This window comes from Cetorhinus maximus, chromosome 12 (genome assembly GCF_964194155.1).
Source record: "Cetorhinus maximus chromosome 12, sCetMax3.hap1.1, whole genome shotgun sequence".
NCBI lineage: Eukaryota > Metazoa > Chordata > Chondrichthyes > Lamniformes > Cetorhinidae > Cetorhinus > Cetorhinus maximus.
In genome coordinates this window covers 85,220,043-85,238,130 of record NC_135890.1, presented here as the reverse complement: position 1 = coordinate 85,238,130, position 18,088 = coordinate 85,220,043, and the positions used below count along the sequence as shown (strand labels likewise).

General features: G+C 40.4%; 1 protein-coding gene across 4 annotated transcripts in view; it reads left to right on the top strand.

Moving 5' to 3' along the window:
* The window catches only part of rnft2 (ring finger protein, transmembrane 2), a 50,035-nt gene extending 32,247 nt beyond the window's left edge, over positions 1–17,788 (top strand). For 2 of the 4 annotated variants that reach the window (XM_078554031.1, XM_078554033.1), the window contains exons 7-10: positions 10,352–10,501; positions 11,022–11,087; positions 14,345–14,446; positions 16,523–17,787. In XM_078554031.1, the coding sequence (XP_078410157.1) occupies positions 10,352–10,501; positions 11,022–11,087; positions 14,345–14,446; positions 16,523–16,657 (453 nt within the window). In that variant the 3' untranslated portion in view covers positions 16,658–17,787. Of the gene's footprint in view, positions 1–10,351; positions 10,502–11,021; positions 11,088–11,428; positions 12,656–14,344; positions 14,447–16,522 lie in introns of those variants that run through there. The other 2 variants (XM_078554032.1, XM_078554034.1) reach the window with 2 other exon arrangements.
* The last annotated feature ends 300 nt before the right edge of the window (positions 17,789–18,088 follow it).

Here is an 18,088-nt window from a genome sequence, read left to right as displayed (position 1 = left end):
TCCCTGAAGTCTTCTAGGGTCCACAGAGGTTTCAGGGTTGGCTCCTTGTGAATAAGAGCTAGCCACAAAGGCCATGGTTGATGACACCCGCGTGGCGGCCTCAGTGCAGCAGAGCGACGCTATGATGAGGATCATGTAACAGCTTGCAACTTGGTGGAGCGGACCATCGGGATGCTGAAGATGCTGTTCCAGTGCCTGGACCTGTCTGGTCGAGCCCTGCAATACAGTCCACAGAGGGTGTCACGCATCGTCATCATTGTCTGCAGCGCCCTTTGCACCCTGGCGTTGCAGCGGGGAGAGGAGCTGGCTGAGTAGGAGATGGAGGAGCTGCACATCTCCGATGAGGATGAGGGTGGGGTTGCTCGGTGATGATGATGATGGGGATGAGGCTTTCGCACTGGCTAGACGAGGCAGGTGCGCTCAGGAGGTCCTCATATCTGCTAGATTTGTGGAGGGTGATGACCATGCTGTGAGGTATCCCCATAGATCCTCATATTGCAGTTGTGAATGTTTGACTCCAGCCTGGCTTATCTCAGCGCTAATACCCTCTGAGGGAATGCTCCTGTCATGGAGATGCAGTGGAGGCCCTAATAGTCGCTCGATCGCAGGAGGATAATGACAACGTGCAGTGAGGACACTTCACAGATCTTCACATAGCCTCCTGACTGGCTGAGGGCAGCTCGCTTGCGCTCCATAATCAGGGTCATCTCAGAGACGCATGCCATCGTGAAGCAGGTCCCACTATATTTTCCGTGCACGCCACCTATCATACCCGGTGCCAGCTGGCTCAGAAAATTCTGCCCCTTGTTTTTAAATCCCTCTATAGCTCCCTATCTCTGTAACCTCCTCCAGTCCAACAACCTCCAAGATCCCTTTGCTCCTCCAATTCTGTGCATCCCAGATTTTATAACTCCATCATTGGTGGCCATGCCTTCAGCTGCCAAAGCCATAAGCCCTGGAATTCTCTTCCTAAACCTCTCTCTCCCTCTCTTTCATCCTTTTAAGATGCTCTTTGAAACTTGCCTCTTTGACCAAGCCTTTGCTCCTCTGCCCTAATATCTCCTTATGTGATTTGATGTCAAACTTTGTTTGATAATTCTCCTGTGAAGACCCTTGGGATACTTCACTACATTAAGAATACCACATCAATACAAATTGTTGTTGATGGACGAAGTTAGAAATACGTTGCAGCAAAGGATTAGAGATGTTACTGAGGATGGTACGATAGTGAATAGATATCAGGCTCTAGCCTACACCAAAAGTAAATCGGGTCATAAAGGACGAGGCAAAAAGATGCAGGCTGCAAGTATTGGGGACATTCCAAATACAGAGAATTCACACAAAGAGTGATCAACACTAGGAATAAGACTTTCAGTTGGATAGCGGCAGCAAATATTGTGAAATAATTTTTGGATGCTGTCATGGGGAATGTAAATTTGTTCTCTTGGATGGGTTAGCTGCTTGTCCTTTCACCCCTGTATCAATCTCGGCCACACATTTACTTCTGTCAGTGCTATGGTGATACTTGGAAATCTTGCCCTTTTGCCATCCAATTAACTGGCAGGTCTAAATGTAAGATCTGAATTCAGTTTTCTTCATTAGCCTCTTTTCCCCATGAAATTATGCACAAGTTTCCCTTGATGTTCCTGCAACAAAATCAAGATTGTGTCTATTTTTTGTAAATTCATTTTAGCATGGGAACAGATTCAGAGTGGTAGTAAACTCGGAGGGAATGTTGTGTGTTGCTTTCTGTTGGTCTTGCTAATCAGTTTACACATTTAATTTTTTTGTGCAAACTAAAGAAAATAGCCACTGTTAGGTTTAGCACTGTGCCTTTGCACAAAGAACTTCTCCAAGGCCCTCTGGTAGTTTCAAATCATAGACCATGTCTTTCAGTCAGAACAACAACAACTTGCATTTTGTGTAGCATCCGTAACATGCTGAAACACCCCAAGGCGCTTCACAGGAGTGTCATCAAATAAACTTTTACACCAAACCATTGTTGGAGATATTAGGACAGGAACTTTAGTTAAAGAGAGAGGTTTTAAAGAGTGTCTTAAAGGAGGTAGTGAGGCAAAGGATTTAGGGAAGGAATTCCAGAATTTGGGGCCTTAGCAGTTACAATGAGTAAATTCTCTCACCCTATTCTTGTAGTTATGAGCGGCAAACTCCATTGTTGTCGTTCTTTCGTAATTCCTGAGCTTTCTTTCTGAACACACTATGTTTAATCTTGTTTTAAGTAGAGCAGTGAAATGTTTTATTGCAACTGGAAACATTCCATAAGATATTAAAAGGTACTTTTTTTTTATTTACAGGGCTATTCCAGGGAAAGGTACCACAATAGCCTCATTGTTGAGAAGTTTTATTGTAAAAGTAATTCCCCAGCCTCAACACTTGATGGTTTAAAATTAATTCTGAACAAAACAATTAATTCTTACACATTTTAAGGTCACCATCTAAGCCACTTTTTACGTGAATGGATGTTAGTAACATGAGGTGGGGGGGAAAGCGAAGAGTTCTTGCTGGAAACAGAGGGTGAATGAAGAATTTTTTCAGTACTATCCTGGGAAAATGTGTAAAAATGATCTTCCCAATTCGAAGGAAAACCATTGGGTGCCAATGTTTTTTTCAAAAACATTATTACAAACAATTACTTTTTTACTATTAAATCCAGGGAGAAATTGTTTCATCGTGAAGAAATTGACAAATCCATTATTTGTGTTTATTCAGTAGCATTAAATATAAGTATTTAATTAGCAAACTTTCTCTGCACACATTTTGGTTGTGATTTTAAGTTTTGAACCTACACTTTGTAGAAATTTATATCTTGAATGATAAACTGAAGAATTTAAGCTATGGCTAAACTGGCGTCACCACTAATACTCTTCAATGCTGTATAAAGAATCAAAAGAAAGACTTGCATGTAGCCTTTCATAACCTCAAGTCTTTCCAAAGCACTTTATATTCAGTTAAGTACTTTTTAATGTGTAGTCACTTTTGTAATATAGGAAATGCAGCAGTCAGTTTGTGCGCAGCAATGTTCGATAGTCAAGAATGCAATAATGACTGGATAATATGTTTTAGTGATGTCAGTTAAAGGATAAATATTGGTCAGGACACCAAGAGAATTCCCCTGCTCTTTTTCACATAATGCCTTGGGGTCTTTTACATCCACCTGGAAGTGCAGCTGGGGCCTTGGTTAACAGTTTATCCAAAAGACAACCCCCCCCCACCTCCCCACAATGCATAACTCCCTCCATCCTGTGCTGGAGTGTCAGACTTGGTATCAGAATGTGAAAGCAGCTGACTCAACATTATATACAGAAACAAAAGGGGGGGGTGCAGAAGAAGGAGCGTGGAATCATAGAAATTTACAGCACAGGAGGAGGCCATTTGGCCTGCCATGTTGGTGCCGGTCGAGAAAGAGCCATCCAGCCTAATCCCATTTTCCAGCTCTTGGTGTGTAGCCTTATGGATTACAGCACTTCAAGTGCATGTCCATGTACTTTTTAAATGTAACAAGGGTATCTTCCTCTACGACCCATTCGAGCAGTGAGTTTCAGACTCCCAAATGGGTGGAAACCTTGCACCTCAACTCCCCTCTAATCCTTCTACCAATTACTTTGAACCTATAACCTGTCCAACTGCTTGTTATTGGCCTCTCTGCTATGTGAAATAGGGACCTAAGTGAAATAGGGACCACTATATCGAGGCTCGTCAATTTAATATACTTAAACTAACTCTCCCTTTGGCCTCCTCTGTTTCAATGCTTAAAAGGGTGTATATCAGATAATGTGGGTATCATTTGCATTGTAAGTTTTTTTTTAATATTTTGTTACCTGAAATAATTTTCCCAACATTTTGTAAGTCTGATTTGCAGCTAAATAATCTAATTTTAACAACTGGAATGCTTTCCCTATAAATTTATAATGGAAATTCACCTATGATGTAGGGAACCCCCATTTTGCACATAGAAGAATATCTTTGAGGGAGAATCTTTATTCCACACTTCCTTTTGCTATTTTTATTCTTTTCTTCAAGAATAAATTCACAGTTCTCCATTTTGATGTGTTTATATTGCAGCTGTCATCATTCTCATGTCTAAGATGTTGTATATGTGTAAGGTAAAATTTAGAAAGTCACAATTTCTATCATCCACAAGTGATGGATTATAGGTTCCTCTGTACTTCAAAATGCCATAAAATATGTTTGTAGTACTGGCTAGGAAACAATATATAATATCTGATGCAGCCTGCATTGCTGCCACCTTTGATAACCATCTCTTTACATTTGCTGCCTTAATCTATTGGTAAGAAAAGTTGAAAACAAAAGTTTAAAATGTACATATATTTGTAAATAATATTGGCAATTAATTTAAATCCTAATCCCAAACAATTTTACATATATTGATAAACTAAGCTTTTTTTGAGCTTTGTTGATCTGAATTATTGCATTGGAAATGCAAATCTGGAGAGATGTAAAACGGACTTCTGATTCATTACCACCCAGTTTATACTAACTCTCAAAAGTCAAAATATACCTTTAATGTGTGGATTTAAGGAATTTGGCACTGAACATCATTTCACAGATGTGTTTCTTTGCATTGAAAGCCTCATAACCTTACAGGATTGGTTCTGAAGACAATTGTAGTATTGAATAAACACTTTCAGCATAACAAGTCCAGTCTTGTTTTACTGTTTTAGACACTGCCAACCCTCCCCTGTAAGTTCACTGGGTAACTCCTGCAGCAAATTGCTGCAGGCAACAACGTAAGCAACCCCTACCAACTGCACTTCAATTGAGTCCACTATTTTGATTCTGCCCAAACTAAGTTTATATTGATATCTTTGAGTCCATGACAAGAATGGGAAAGCAAAAGTGAACTACTGCGATGCTGGAAATGTTCAGCAGGTCTAGCAGTATCTGTGGAGAGAAAACCAGAGTTCATGTTTTAGGTTGATGACCTTACATCAGAGTGCAAATATAACTTTACAGCAGTTGTTTATGAGAAACCCCAATGCATGCACAACTGTTCAGGATATGCATTGTTTAATTATTACTGAACGTGCCACATGGCATAAACTAGGAGAGTCCAGCACCGATGCTATGTATGACAGAACTGCTTCCATTGGAAGTGAAGGGATGTATAAACAGAAGTTCTGTTTCAGAAAGTCCGTTAGATCAACTATGCAGAAGTACTTGTATGTCTGGGAGTGAGTATCACCATCTGAAACTTTTTTTAAAAAAATGTCAGCTTGTCAATGGCCTTTATTTCAACTTTAGCATTTATTTAAATTTTTCTGTATATATGTTTAAACCGTAAGTGTTGATTACATCGTTAAGGGATTTTGCTTGGAGGAGCTACAGTTAGCAGAGATCAACCCATTAATTGGGAGAACCCTGGTCTTAATTGTATAGTCCACATTAATTTTAACTCCCTTACACCACAGTGCTTAAAGACGGATCCAACTCGATTTGCCTTCATGATATCATCACTCCACACATTAAACAAAAAAATACTTTCAAATTTAATTTTAAAGGGTCATGATTCATTTAAGGGGACATTAGATAATTACATGGGGAGAAAGCAATAGAAGGATAAACTCATTATGTTAGATTAAATAGGATAAAAGGGGTTCATGCGAAGCATAAAAGCCTATATAGCCCAGTTGGGCCGAATGGCCTATTTTTTTGCCTGTAAATTCTGTAATAATTACAATGCTATTCAGCAAAAGTATTGTATTTTTTATTTCTTTGTCCAGCTTCCTCTCTGATTTAGCCCTCCACTCCAAGGACAGTTAATTATATTGGAATATGGTTTCAGGGGGTGCTGGCAGGCATTCCATCCTTTGCCCAAGTGGCCATTCTTCATGTTTGAGGCTGGACAGTGATTGCCAGCAAGCTCAACTGTCAGGCCCATCACAGCCAAAGCAGATCCTGTCTGCACCTGTCATCCACACACACTATCCAGCAGGGGTCACTGGATAGTAATCAGGAGTGGGGAATCCAGGCCAGTTTTTTTTTTCCCCCTCTCCAAGCTCAAGGATGTAGAGACTAATTGTAGCAACAATATTATTTTTAAACAAAACTACTGAGGTTGTTTTTCCTAGCATTTGTCAAGTCTGAATCAAGCATTTCACCTGGAAGTAGAATGAGTCATTTGAGTCATGTCAACAAAACCTAGTCTTATGTAACTGGCTGGGTTTTAGTGGATTGTTTTTGCTTCAATCCTGTTTTGTGTCAGGGTACTCCTTAAATGAAGAAGTGGTTCTAATATTCCATTCTCTAAAGTAAAATTCTCACTGCGCAAATTTTTTGTCAGATTAATGGGCCCATGGGCCAGTGGAGATGATAGGACTAAAACGATTGCTGTTATATATTTGTCCCAAGCTGTCAGCTGCACAAACCAGAAACACAAACTGTACTGGCTGCCTGCTGCAGAACTGACATCACTCAATTCCCCAGAGATATGAGATCACAAAAATGCCAAAGCTATGAATGATTATAATTGTTCAAAGCACAAAAGATTAGAGTGACAGCTTGTTATATGATCTCATCCCCAAGACCCATGAGATATCTGTGCTGTTTTATTGGGTGTTCCAGCATAGAGCCTATCCTACAGCACCAGACGTGGGGGAGAAGGATGACACGTGAATGTGACTGTGTCAAACTTGACTCATGGACTTTGGAAGGCAAACAGGTGACTTTTTATTCCTGTTGCAGTGACATCATGCTATCTTCACAAGGTTTCCATGCCAACTGTTGTGATGCAGCTGCCCTTGGTGCAATTTGTGTTTATACCTGTAAATATTTCACTTGCAGCATTGAAGCAGTCAGATTAGGGAAACTTAATTTCCCCTTTTAGATTTGGGGAAAAAAAATCAGTTGTTAAGAATCATGACATTAATTGGGATATAAATGAAAAAACTGCTGGTCTCTACAGAGCTTATGACAGTATCTGAAAGAGATAAGACACAAACAGCTTGCATTCTTACAGTGCCAAATACTCTGAAGTACATCTGAGTGCTTTATAATGGGATTGGTGACTTGGAGGTGGGAAGAATTAAAGGTGAGGGAGAACAGAATGCAGTCAAACAAATAGGTTTTTAAAGAAGCCTTTGAAGGAAAGGGGAAAGGTATCAATGCTAAATGGCTTTCAGAGAGAGTTCCAAGGAGCAGAGAAATAGAACAGTCTGTTGACTACACTGCAGATGATAGAGGGGAGGCTGGTGAGGTGCACATCTGAGAAATAATTCTTTTGTTAAAACAGCTTGCATGAGGATTTCATTCACAAAGGGGAGAGGTAGGGGCAGGAGTGGAAAATTTTGTTTTGATTTTGAGCTGAAGGAAATTTCAGCTTGCTCAGGACTTGGCATTAAATGGACAGTTTGATAGCAAGGCACCATCCTTGCTCTCTCTGGTGGTTGGCTGGGAAGATTCGAGTTGGATGTTGTTGGTACACGTGGTAATTGGTCCTTTTCTTGAGGACGATGGCACTCGGGGGTGGGGGTGGTGGGCGGCCACGTGTAGTTGATAAATATGGCGGGAGCAAGGATGGAACACTGGGGCTTGACATAATTGGGAAATCATTTGGGGAAACGGACTAGTTTGTGTTCAGATAGATAAGGATTTAACCGAGATACTGTTGTGAATATGTCAGACGTGGCTTAATGGAGCCCTCTCTGAGTAGAAGGTTGTAGGTTCAAACCCCATTCCAGAGTCTTGAACACATAATCTAGGCTGGAACTTCAATGCTGTACTGAGGGAAAACTATCAGAGATGCCAATTTTCAATGAGATGTTGAATCAAGGTGATGTCTGTCCTCTTAGGTGGCATTATTCAAAGAAGAGCAGGGGTGTTCTCCCAATGTGTTAACCAATACTTATTCCTCAACTAATATTGCTCAATAAAGGATTATCTTGTCATTTAACTTCCTGCTGTTTGTCAGACCTCACTATGTGCAAATTGGCTGCTGCATTTGTCTGCATTATAATAGGGACTACATGTCAAAAGTATTTCATTGTAAATGGAGCTCTTTGGGTCATTCTGAGAATGTGAAAGACACTATATGAATGGAAGCTTGTCATTCATTCAAAATGGAGCATGAAAAATAGGCATTGGATGATATTGAGTGATCAAACTGCTGAAGGCAGTGAGGTAACCAAGTATTAAGAGGGACAGGTCAAAATCACAGTGGTGCAATTGTGATTTGCGGCATTCACTGGGTGCTGTGACAAGTTAATTTCTCCTTGTCAGAACAACATTAACCTCTCTTCAGATTTAGACTATGGTGCACCTGCTATATATTTTCAAAATTTTCTTCCAGATCTATAGCATTTGGAACTTTTCTTTTGTATTGGTGGTATTTGTCTCCAATAGTCAATTAGTTACGTTTCTATTTTCTACACAGGTTTTCATTTTAGATACAGAAGATTGTTATTAAAATCATTATGGACTATGAAATAGAACTAAAGCTACAGGTTAAATAATATGGGACTTGTTATTTTATCGAAAAAAAGAAGGTTCTCACTATAATCCTATTTTTATATTAGTGATGCTGACTAAAGTGAATGACAACCAGATCAATTTAAAGCTTCCCTTTGGCTTCACTGCCATTAAAAATTATTACACTTTTTAAAAGTAAAAGTTATTTGTTTTATCTCCATTTTTAAAAAAAAAGTTATCTGAATAAAGCAAACTGTCACAGGAGCAGACCATCTGTATAAAGAAAGGTAGTTGAAGGCTGTCTATTGCATAAATGGGAGACAAGTTTGAATTCAGACCAGCCTATTGGACTGAAAAAATCTAGCTGTAAGAGTTCTAATTGAAGTGACTTTGGGCACTCAATTCAATTCCCCGTAGTTATGATATCAGAGCTTTGAACAATGAGCATTGAACAATTCTCCATGAATTGGCACTAAATGGGAAATGTACAGAAGTGAAGGATGACTGATCTTTGAAATACAAATTGTTATATTGATGCAGTAGGGGGCATACCTCTGATGCCGGATGAAGGTTTGTTGTTGGGGCAGTACAAAGAGGAACTTTAATCCTGCATCAAGCCATCTGTGCCTGACCTGGGAGTGCTTTGTTCTAAAATTGGATGGAAACTGTCCATTTTCCTACTTTGGCCACCTTCAACTTGAAAAAATCAGGAGTTACTAAAATTAAATAAATGTTCATAGTTTACATAGCCACATACAGTCACTTAAATTACCTTTGGAAATGCAGCTGTGAAAATGTTACTTTCAAGGCATTATTACTTTTGTCTGTTTTTGTTTAAGGGATGTTGCTTGTACTCCCCCACTCACTTTTAATTACAGAATAAAAATCTGGGGTAAAAAAGTTTTACCTATTATTGTGTAGAAATTGGTTAAATGTTAGTATTAAAGGAATATTGCTCATTAGTGAGTATTGTTGGGTGAGAACTGCCAGTTCTGCCCATCATCAGCACTCTGGCAATTAAAAATAAATAATCTCAACATACTACCTTTTACCAAGAAGTTAATGCATCCTCTCCCGATGGCACAATGGATTTCAAAATGCCATATGGTATGGTGTGATGCTGAACTATACCGACCCGGAATCTCCAGGTTTTATCTCTAGTCCTTGCTCTCTTGGCTCACTCACTCACTTCAACCAAAGCAGCTCCAGGGATGCAACAGTACCTTTGGAGTTCCTTCATTGGAAGGAGAAATTGCTAAGGAATTATTAGCGCTAATTGTTCCCTAGTAGCTGGCTGGAAAGTGTGCATTTATGGATGTAGTGTGAGGACCAGATTTCGGTTCAGTGTCCTGGACTCACGATGTGTATAACCCAAACAGCAACAGTGGTTGCTGTGGAACTGTATCCCAGTATAAGTTATGCCCCTTAAGAAGTGAAGGGGAGATAATTGGATCTAAGAAATAGCAGAGTAGATTCCTGATAAATTCCCAGGTTGGTACTTTGCATGTTAGTGGGATGAGCTAACTGATCCTTGCCCGCATATTGCTTGAGCTGTTTTCCAGGAGTCCCATAATAGAGCAGCAGACAGACTTAACAGGTCCAATATTGGGTCTGTCATTCCAGCTGAAATGAAGGGGCTGGATTAGGCACTTACTAAAGAAACTTTTAAAAATTGAGTAATATGGAGTGATGAATATATTTTTCAAATATCAAGATATAATACTCCATTTCATCCCTGTCTTCTACTTTAAACCTATAGAATGAACTAAACTTTTAAAGCATTTCTGAACAAAGTGTTATCACTGTAAACAATAACACTGGAATAGAAGTATATGGTTGGTTTAAAATCAAATATAAAATTTGTATTATTCACAGTAAATTAAATCTTCTAAAATTCTTTTTGCAGGGAACCCTTTACCTTCTAATAGAAGAAGTGAGCCAATTATTGAGATCGTTGACCCCTATCCAGCTGTGGTACAAATGCATCATGGGAGGAGACTCCACCAATAGTTACTTGTTGGAAGGCACCCTGATTGTTCTGTACAGTCTCTGCAAGGTCAGAATCAGAAGCGAACAGAAGATTCCTTATTACAGGAACATTTCCTCCCTTTTTGTTCTTGTAGTTTACAAAGGGTGTATTTTCAATTTGCATTCATTCTATTAACAAACATGGTACATGAAATCAGAATAAAAATACTTTTATTGCATACAGGCCATTGAGCATTCTCCAGATTTTAAACACAGTAACTATTGTGCAGAAATAACTTCTTGGGACAACTAATAGTCTCACTAAGTAAGTACAGAATTACGAGCAATAGGTGCAATTTGAAACATGTATTGCCTCACTGCATTTTTTAGAGAACACTTCTGCGGTTTGAAATTTGTAGTAAGACCATAAGTATCTCCTTTTATAATCCAGTCTACAATTTTACTACAAATAACAAACAGATGAATTGTCCCAAACCCTGTGGCATAAGGCAACTTATCTTTTTCTAGGGTGCTGCTTATCTTAGACAATTTATCTGATTTTCTTTCTTTTGACCAATACTATGTTCTCTCTTTGTGAAATGCTGCAGTTCTTGGATGTCTGTGGTCGAATAGGTGGTTTGCGAAAGGCCTTGAAGATCTTGTGCAAATCGCAGGTAACGTGTTTGACCTATAGAAGCATTCTTCACCATCACCTATATTTAGGGAAAAGTATTAAGTGGAAACCAGGCATTTCCTTCCAGAAAGGAAAGGAACATCCAAGGGCACTTCATTTGTTGCTGTTGCTACACCCCTGGAGATCAAATTGATGCACTGGCAGGGACATGGTGGCAAGTGATCAGTCCCAACCTCTTATCAAACTCACAGTGGAGTCTAAAGATAAAGAAAAAAACCTATGTGTAACAAAAAAAAATTTGACCTGTTTTTATGAATTCTGAACTAGATTTTGCATTTCAACACATGATTCACTAAAATTATTTAACATTTTATGTTACAGAAAAACCTGAGATCTGAAGTTGAGCATTGATCGGTGTGCATAAACTAAAGTTCCGCAGTTGGGAACATATCCATAAAAGCATGTTTAACAGTGTGCACTCACTTCACACAAGCACTCTCATTCTGTGGGGAAAACTGTCAAAAGTTTTGATTCTGCGTATTATTAATTTATGATTAAATGTTCAAACTGTTAGAAAGTACTTACAACCATGTTTCTCTGTCACATTTAAGTGTTACTAACTACTCAGCTAAGGAATATTTGCAGAAATTGGTCTTGCAATGAAGCAGTGAACTGTTGTTTTCAGACCAGAGGAAGTTATACAATTAGGTTCCCCAGGGATCAGTACTAGGACCACTGCTTTTCTTTATTTATATCACGACTTAGACTTTGGTACAAAATAGGGCAAAATATGACGCAAAACTTGGAAGTATTGTGAAGAGGATAGTGATAGATTTCAAGAGGACATTGACCAGTTAGTAGACTGGGTGGACATGTGTCAGGTCAAATTTACTTCAGAAGTGCAAAGTGATACATTTTGGTAGGAGGAATGAGAAGAAGCAATTTAAATTAAGAGTACAATTCTAAAGGAGGTGCAGGAACAGGGAGAACTAGGGGTATATGTGCATAAATCATTGAAGATGGCAGGGCAAGTTGAGAAAATAGTTAAATGGGATCCTGGCCTTTATAAATAGAGGCATAGAGTACAAAAGCAAGGATGTACAATGAATCTTTATAAAACATTGGTTCAGTGTCAGTTGAAGTATTGTGTCCAATTCTGGGCACTGCACATTATAAAACCTTCACATCCTTCCTAGTGGGTGCAGAAAGATTTACGAGAATACTTACAGGGATGAAGAGCTTCAGTTACATGAAGCTAGGATTGTTCTCTTCAAAGAAGAGTTTCAGAGGTGATTTGGTACAAGTGTTAAAAATCAAGAGGGGGTCTAGATAGAGAGAAACTATTGCCATTGGCCAAAGAATCAAAAACCAGAGGAAACAGATTTAAGGTGATTGGCAGAAGAACCAGAAGTGACATGAGGAAAGCATTTTTTTTATGCAGCAAGTGGTTAGGATCTGGAATGCACTGCCTGAGAGCATGGTGGAGGTAGATTCAATTGTAGCTTTCAAAAGAAAATTGGATAAGCACCCAAAGGAAAAATAATTGCAGGGCTGTAGGGAAATGGCAGTGGAGTGAGACCAGTTAAATTGCTCTTGCAGAATGTACTCGATGGGTCGAATGGTCTCTTTCTTTGCCCTAGCTGTTTTATGATTCTATGTATTCCTATGTAAGGATGGAGCTGGAAGCTGGCTGGAAACCTTTATTACTATCCAGTGGCTTCAGCTAGAAATGGTATATGTGTAGACAGCATTCAGTGTTTATAATGCCACCTATATTTTATTAAGCCACTAACACACTGTTCATACTGAATGAACAAGGCAGTGAAGGCCTTATTAATGCTAGTACATTATATCCAGCATGACATATTGCCTTCAAGAAAAGATGGTTAAAGAGAGAAAGCAGGAGGAACAGGGGCCATTTACCTTATGCAAACATGATAGTACCATTCCAGAGTTCGATCCCAACCTGATCCCCAAGCAGTGAGACCTCCTCTGAGAAAGTTTAACGCTGCTGGGGTTTGACACCACATGAACCATAACTCCAGTTATATGCAATACCTGCCTTAAAATGTGTCTGTGGGTTCCTTTGACCTCCTTGTTCTTTGTACAAATTCACAGGTGCTGCTTTGAGCACGTAGAAATTCCAGCCCATAAACTCAGACCATTTAAAAAGTATCTGCTAGGGGCAAAGTTCTGAGCATAAGCAGAAGAGATGTAAGCGGCGCTTTCCCCTAAACCTGAGAATTTGATTTGAGCCGAGACAACGCGAATCACATTCTCCCGGAATGAGATCTATTATGTTGCTCTCAGCCGTGGTCAAGTGAATATCAAGGTATGGACGAAGATTGGAATAGTAACTCGGAGGTCAGGAGCCCAAATCTCATTATGAAATTGAATTCACTAAATCTGATAATTTGTAGGACTGGCAGCATAACAACGACTGGAAAAGATGCCAGATTGTGGTTTAAAAACCCAGCTGGGGCATGAACGGAAAGGAAACCTCTGCTATCCTGACCTGATCTGCCCCACATGAGATCCCAGTCTTTCACTGTGTGGTTGACCCTTGCTGCCCTCTGAAATGGCCGAGCAAGTCACTCGTGTAAAACAATCACTACTCTCTTCTCAGAGCAATTGGGGGAAGATGATAAATGGAATTGGCAAAAAGCCTCAGAGCAGGTCAGCATTCTGACTTCACAAGGACAGGGAGTGTTGCAAGGTAGTGGGTATAATGAAGAGGAAGAAAATAAATTTTAAGTGGGGCCAGAAGCAAAATCTGTGCCAAGTCAAAATAACTATCCTTGCAAAAAAAAAGTGGAACTTTACAACATAATTGATGCCTGAGACTAAAAGCTGTGTTAATTTTACAGCTACTGATGTAATCAATTCAAGAGGAGCGTTTATGTTACGGGGTTGGATGCGGAGTCTATTCTAATTAGGTTATACAGCTCTGACTTCAGAACTATGAAAGCGTCTTCTTGGTGTTATATCAGCACAATTAGCATTATGTCAGGCGCACTTCTGTTACACAAAGTGAAACTTTCGTATTGATTTTAGATGTAATTTCTTATTGGGACCAATGGGTTCTTTCATCAGTCCTATCATCAGTCGCCCCAAATACATCTGTTTTCTCCAAAGATTGCCACCACATTGGAAAGTGTAAAAAAACAATAGGAGACCCAAAAGCAGGGCGCTTCATAAACTAAAGCCTTAGTATTGGCATAATCTGCGTCTTTTTTTTTTGGAAAACGGCAATATGAAAGCTGTGCTTCTCACTGCAATTGCCTTCTCTTTTGGCAGAGCTGTGGCGTGCGAGCTACCAGCCAGCAGTGCAGCGAAGCCGGAGATATCTGTCCGATCTGCCAGGCAGAATTTCGAGAACCTGTGATGTTGATTTGCCAGGTAGGGGGAAGGGTGGGGTGGGGTGGGGGTGGGGGGGCGCAAAAAAAACAAAGTTGATTGTTTTTAGCTGTTACAGAAATGAGTTTTCCTGTGTGTTCAAATCAATCCTATATTGATGATAATGTCTGGCGTTGTCAGTACTCACCGAGAGTATCCCTGAGCAAGATTTCATGGTTTTAATTACCCGATCAACAGATGCAATATAAGCGATCAATCTGATTGTTAGAAATGGAGGAGGGGGGTTGTGGGGGGGGGGAGGGGGGGGTGGTGGCGGTCGTGGGCGTGGGGTTGGTTGGTCTATTACTAGTCAACAGCCCTGTTAAGACACTGAAGAGTAACATTTATCTTCGGGGCACTGCATTGGGAAGCGTGAGACATGACAAAAATGGAATGAAGCAATGCACTTAACCAATTATAATTGTGGAAATGATATGTGAGAACAAGATTGCTGCTGCAATGCATGCAGCTCGAAGCAAGACTCCGTGCAATAAAAATATAATAAATGCTGGAAACACTCAGCGGGTCAGGCAGCATATGTGGAGAGTGAAAGAGACTTAACATTTCAGCTCGATGAATGCTATGAAATGTCATCGATCTGAAATCGCCCGCTGGGTCACTGTCAAGTAGGAAACCAGTTGTGACTGATAAGAGCCCTCAGTACCGGGTCAGTGGCAATCTCCTGATTGGAGTGAGTAAACATGAAGCTCTGGAAAAGCTCCGGATTTGCGCGAGGACAACACATTGGAGGACGATGGAGAGGAAAGTGAGTTTGGATATGGAACAGAAATTTACAAGAACAGAGGGATCTAGGATTTTTTTTTGGGAGAGAGGTGATAACATAGGAGTCAGGAAGAAAGTTGTGTGGTCAGCAGTCCAATAGGAATGGAATGGCACCTAGAGAGCATGGTTCCTGGATAAGCAACAACTTTGATTTTTAAAATGCTCTTCCTGGTTTTCAGACCCCTCTGTGGCATTGCTCCCCCATCTCTCATCTCTTCCAGCCACACAACAGCGCCGCACTACCCCTCCCCCTCCCCAATCTTTGCACTCTACCAACTCCGGTCTGTTGAGCATCCCCGATTTTAATTCCTCCACCATTGGTAGCTGAAGGGATGGTTGCCAAAGTGTGAAGCTCTGAAATTCCCTCCACACTTTCCTCCTTTAAAACGTTCCACAAAATGTACCTATTTGAGCAAGCTTTTTTTGGTCATCAGACCTAACTTCTCCTTCTGTGACTCCATGGCAAATGTCGTTCGATAACTCTCCTGTGAAGCACATTGGGACTTATTATTACGTTAAAGGCGCCGCACAAATGCACGTTGTTATAAAAGCAAAATACTGTGAACGCGGGGGTGGAGTTCATTAACATTCGAACTGCATTGTTAAACAACAACAAATAAAATCGGGAAATGCTAGAAATACTGCGGTCTAGCAGCCTCTGTAGAGAGAAAACCCTTACGTCGTGCCTGAAATGTTAACACTTTTTTCTCTCCCTTGACATAAGCTGCCAGACTTGCTAAGTATTTCCAGCATTTTCGGTCTGAATTTCTCGTCTTTTAACGATTACACTTGGAATGTTATGGGACTTTCTTCAATGTGTTTGGAAGATGCATTCGGTGGAAACCCAGTTGTGGAGTAAGAGAATACAATACTGCATTATTCATGCGTTTAGGAACACTTTATTTCTGCATCACACATAGAGAGGGCAACGTAAACTGTTCAAGTGCAGCCTTACAATTTCCATCTGCATTGAAGTTAACATAATTGAACACGCAGTTGAGTCTTAGATTTTAGTTGTATTCTTTCAAGGTGCCTTGTGAGTTCTAATCAAAAGATAAACGATTTAGAATGTGAAACTAAAGTAACTAAAGTGTAAATCCGCCCCACCCCCTTCTTTAGGCTAAATTGCTTCTGCACGCTTTCTGTGCGAGTGTGGAGCGACTAACAGCTCAGACATACTATCGGTGTGACTTTACGTTCAATTACTGGGGCGTTTCGAGCATCTTCACACGCGCGGATCTCACTAATTTTAAGTGCGCGCTCTGTTCTTTGCCCTTGTTCTTCTGCTTCCCCCAGCACGTCTTCTGCGACGAGTGCGCTTGCCTGTGGTTCGACCGAGAGAGGAGCTGTCCAATGTGCCGAACCGCTGTCGTCGAAACCCTGCGCTACTGGAAGGACGGGAGCACCTCCGCGCACCTCCAGGTGTACTGATGCCCGAGTGAAGTCGGTCCATGGCTGTCGGTCTTTCAGCACTGCTCGGGGATGTGCGTGAATGCAGCTGCGCCACAGCTGGGATCGTGCTCCTTGTTTTTTTTTAGTGCGAAGCAAGTGTACAATCTCCACGTGCGACAGTATTAACAATGTAAATATTTCAAAATCAGCGCGTGTTATTGGCTGTTAGGTAAAAACATTCTACCCTTATGTTTTTAAAAAGACCTTACTAAGAAAAGGAAATGCATTCCAGCGTGTTTTGTGTCAACAGCAACCTACATTTTGCAAATGAATATTATGCTACTTGTTATTTTGCCACTTGATTTCTGTGGGCTGGAGAATTGTTTGTTTATGATCATTGCAAATCTAAGGTCATTTAAACGAGGCTGCAGAGGATTATACTGGTTATGAAACATTTATTTAGAATTTTCAAGTTGATTTTCAACAATTCTATGAAACAGACTAAAAAACATCAGCCATAAATGTATTTACATAAAGATGCTAAGATCTTTTTTTAAAAAAAGAAACATACTTTTGTAATTACATGCAGTAACATCAACTGGTATAAAATTGCGATAACAAATGTTACAATCCAAATTTAAAAGCATGCATTTTTAAATTCTGTTCTGCTGTCTTGTAAAATGTAACCAGTGCAATTTTCCAGTCCAACTCCTTCACATTCCGGTGGTTTGTTCAGCCCCAAGTTTGGGGCTGAGTTTCACTCCCGAGCAACGCTCTGACCTTCACTGCGTCGGCGGAATGACAGCTACTGCACCTGTCACCTGGAAAGTAGTAGAAGAAATTCATTCTAGCCTTTATTGTTGACTAAAATAAATCTTACTCTTTTAATGAAACTGAAGTTATCTGTAACCACAAATGGCATTCTTTCCTCAGTAATTTCACTCTCACTTCTTTCGAGGAAGCCACAGGAACACCACTTTTCAAGCTATACTCGTGAGTTAAGCTGATGACATTTGATTTGATGCTGCTAACTTTGAAGTCCTTTCCAGAGAAGACAAGAACCCGGGGAGGGTGTAATTGCACCATAAATGCTGGAATAAGTGTTGCAAGATGGCTTGATAACTAACCAAGCTCAAGAGTGGTGCATGCAAAAAAAAGTTATTAGTAAATAGCCCACAACTCAGAAGACCTTAAATTAAGATTCTCTCCTCTCCTCTATTCCACCCTCCCTCCCCATTCTGTTCCTCTCCTGAGGAGGTGGCTCATGCAATGGTACACCACAGGCACTGGCACACTCCGTCGCTCAAGTGGCCCCAGAGAGTGGAAGTTGGCGGGCTATTCCACTGGTGGAAGAGCACACAACTCAGTACGCCTGTATCCTCAAAAAACACACACACACACAGGTTGCAGCTGGGGTGACTGGCTACGGATCAAAAGGAACGCTGGCTGATTCTCGCCATCAGCTCAGAG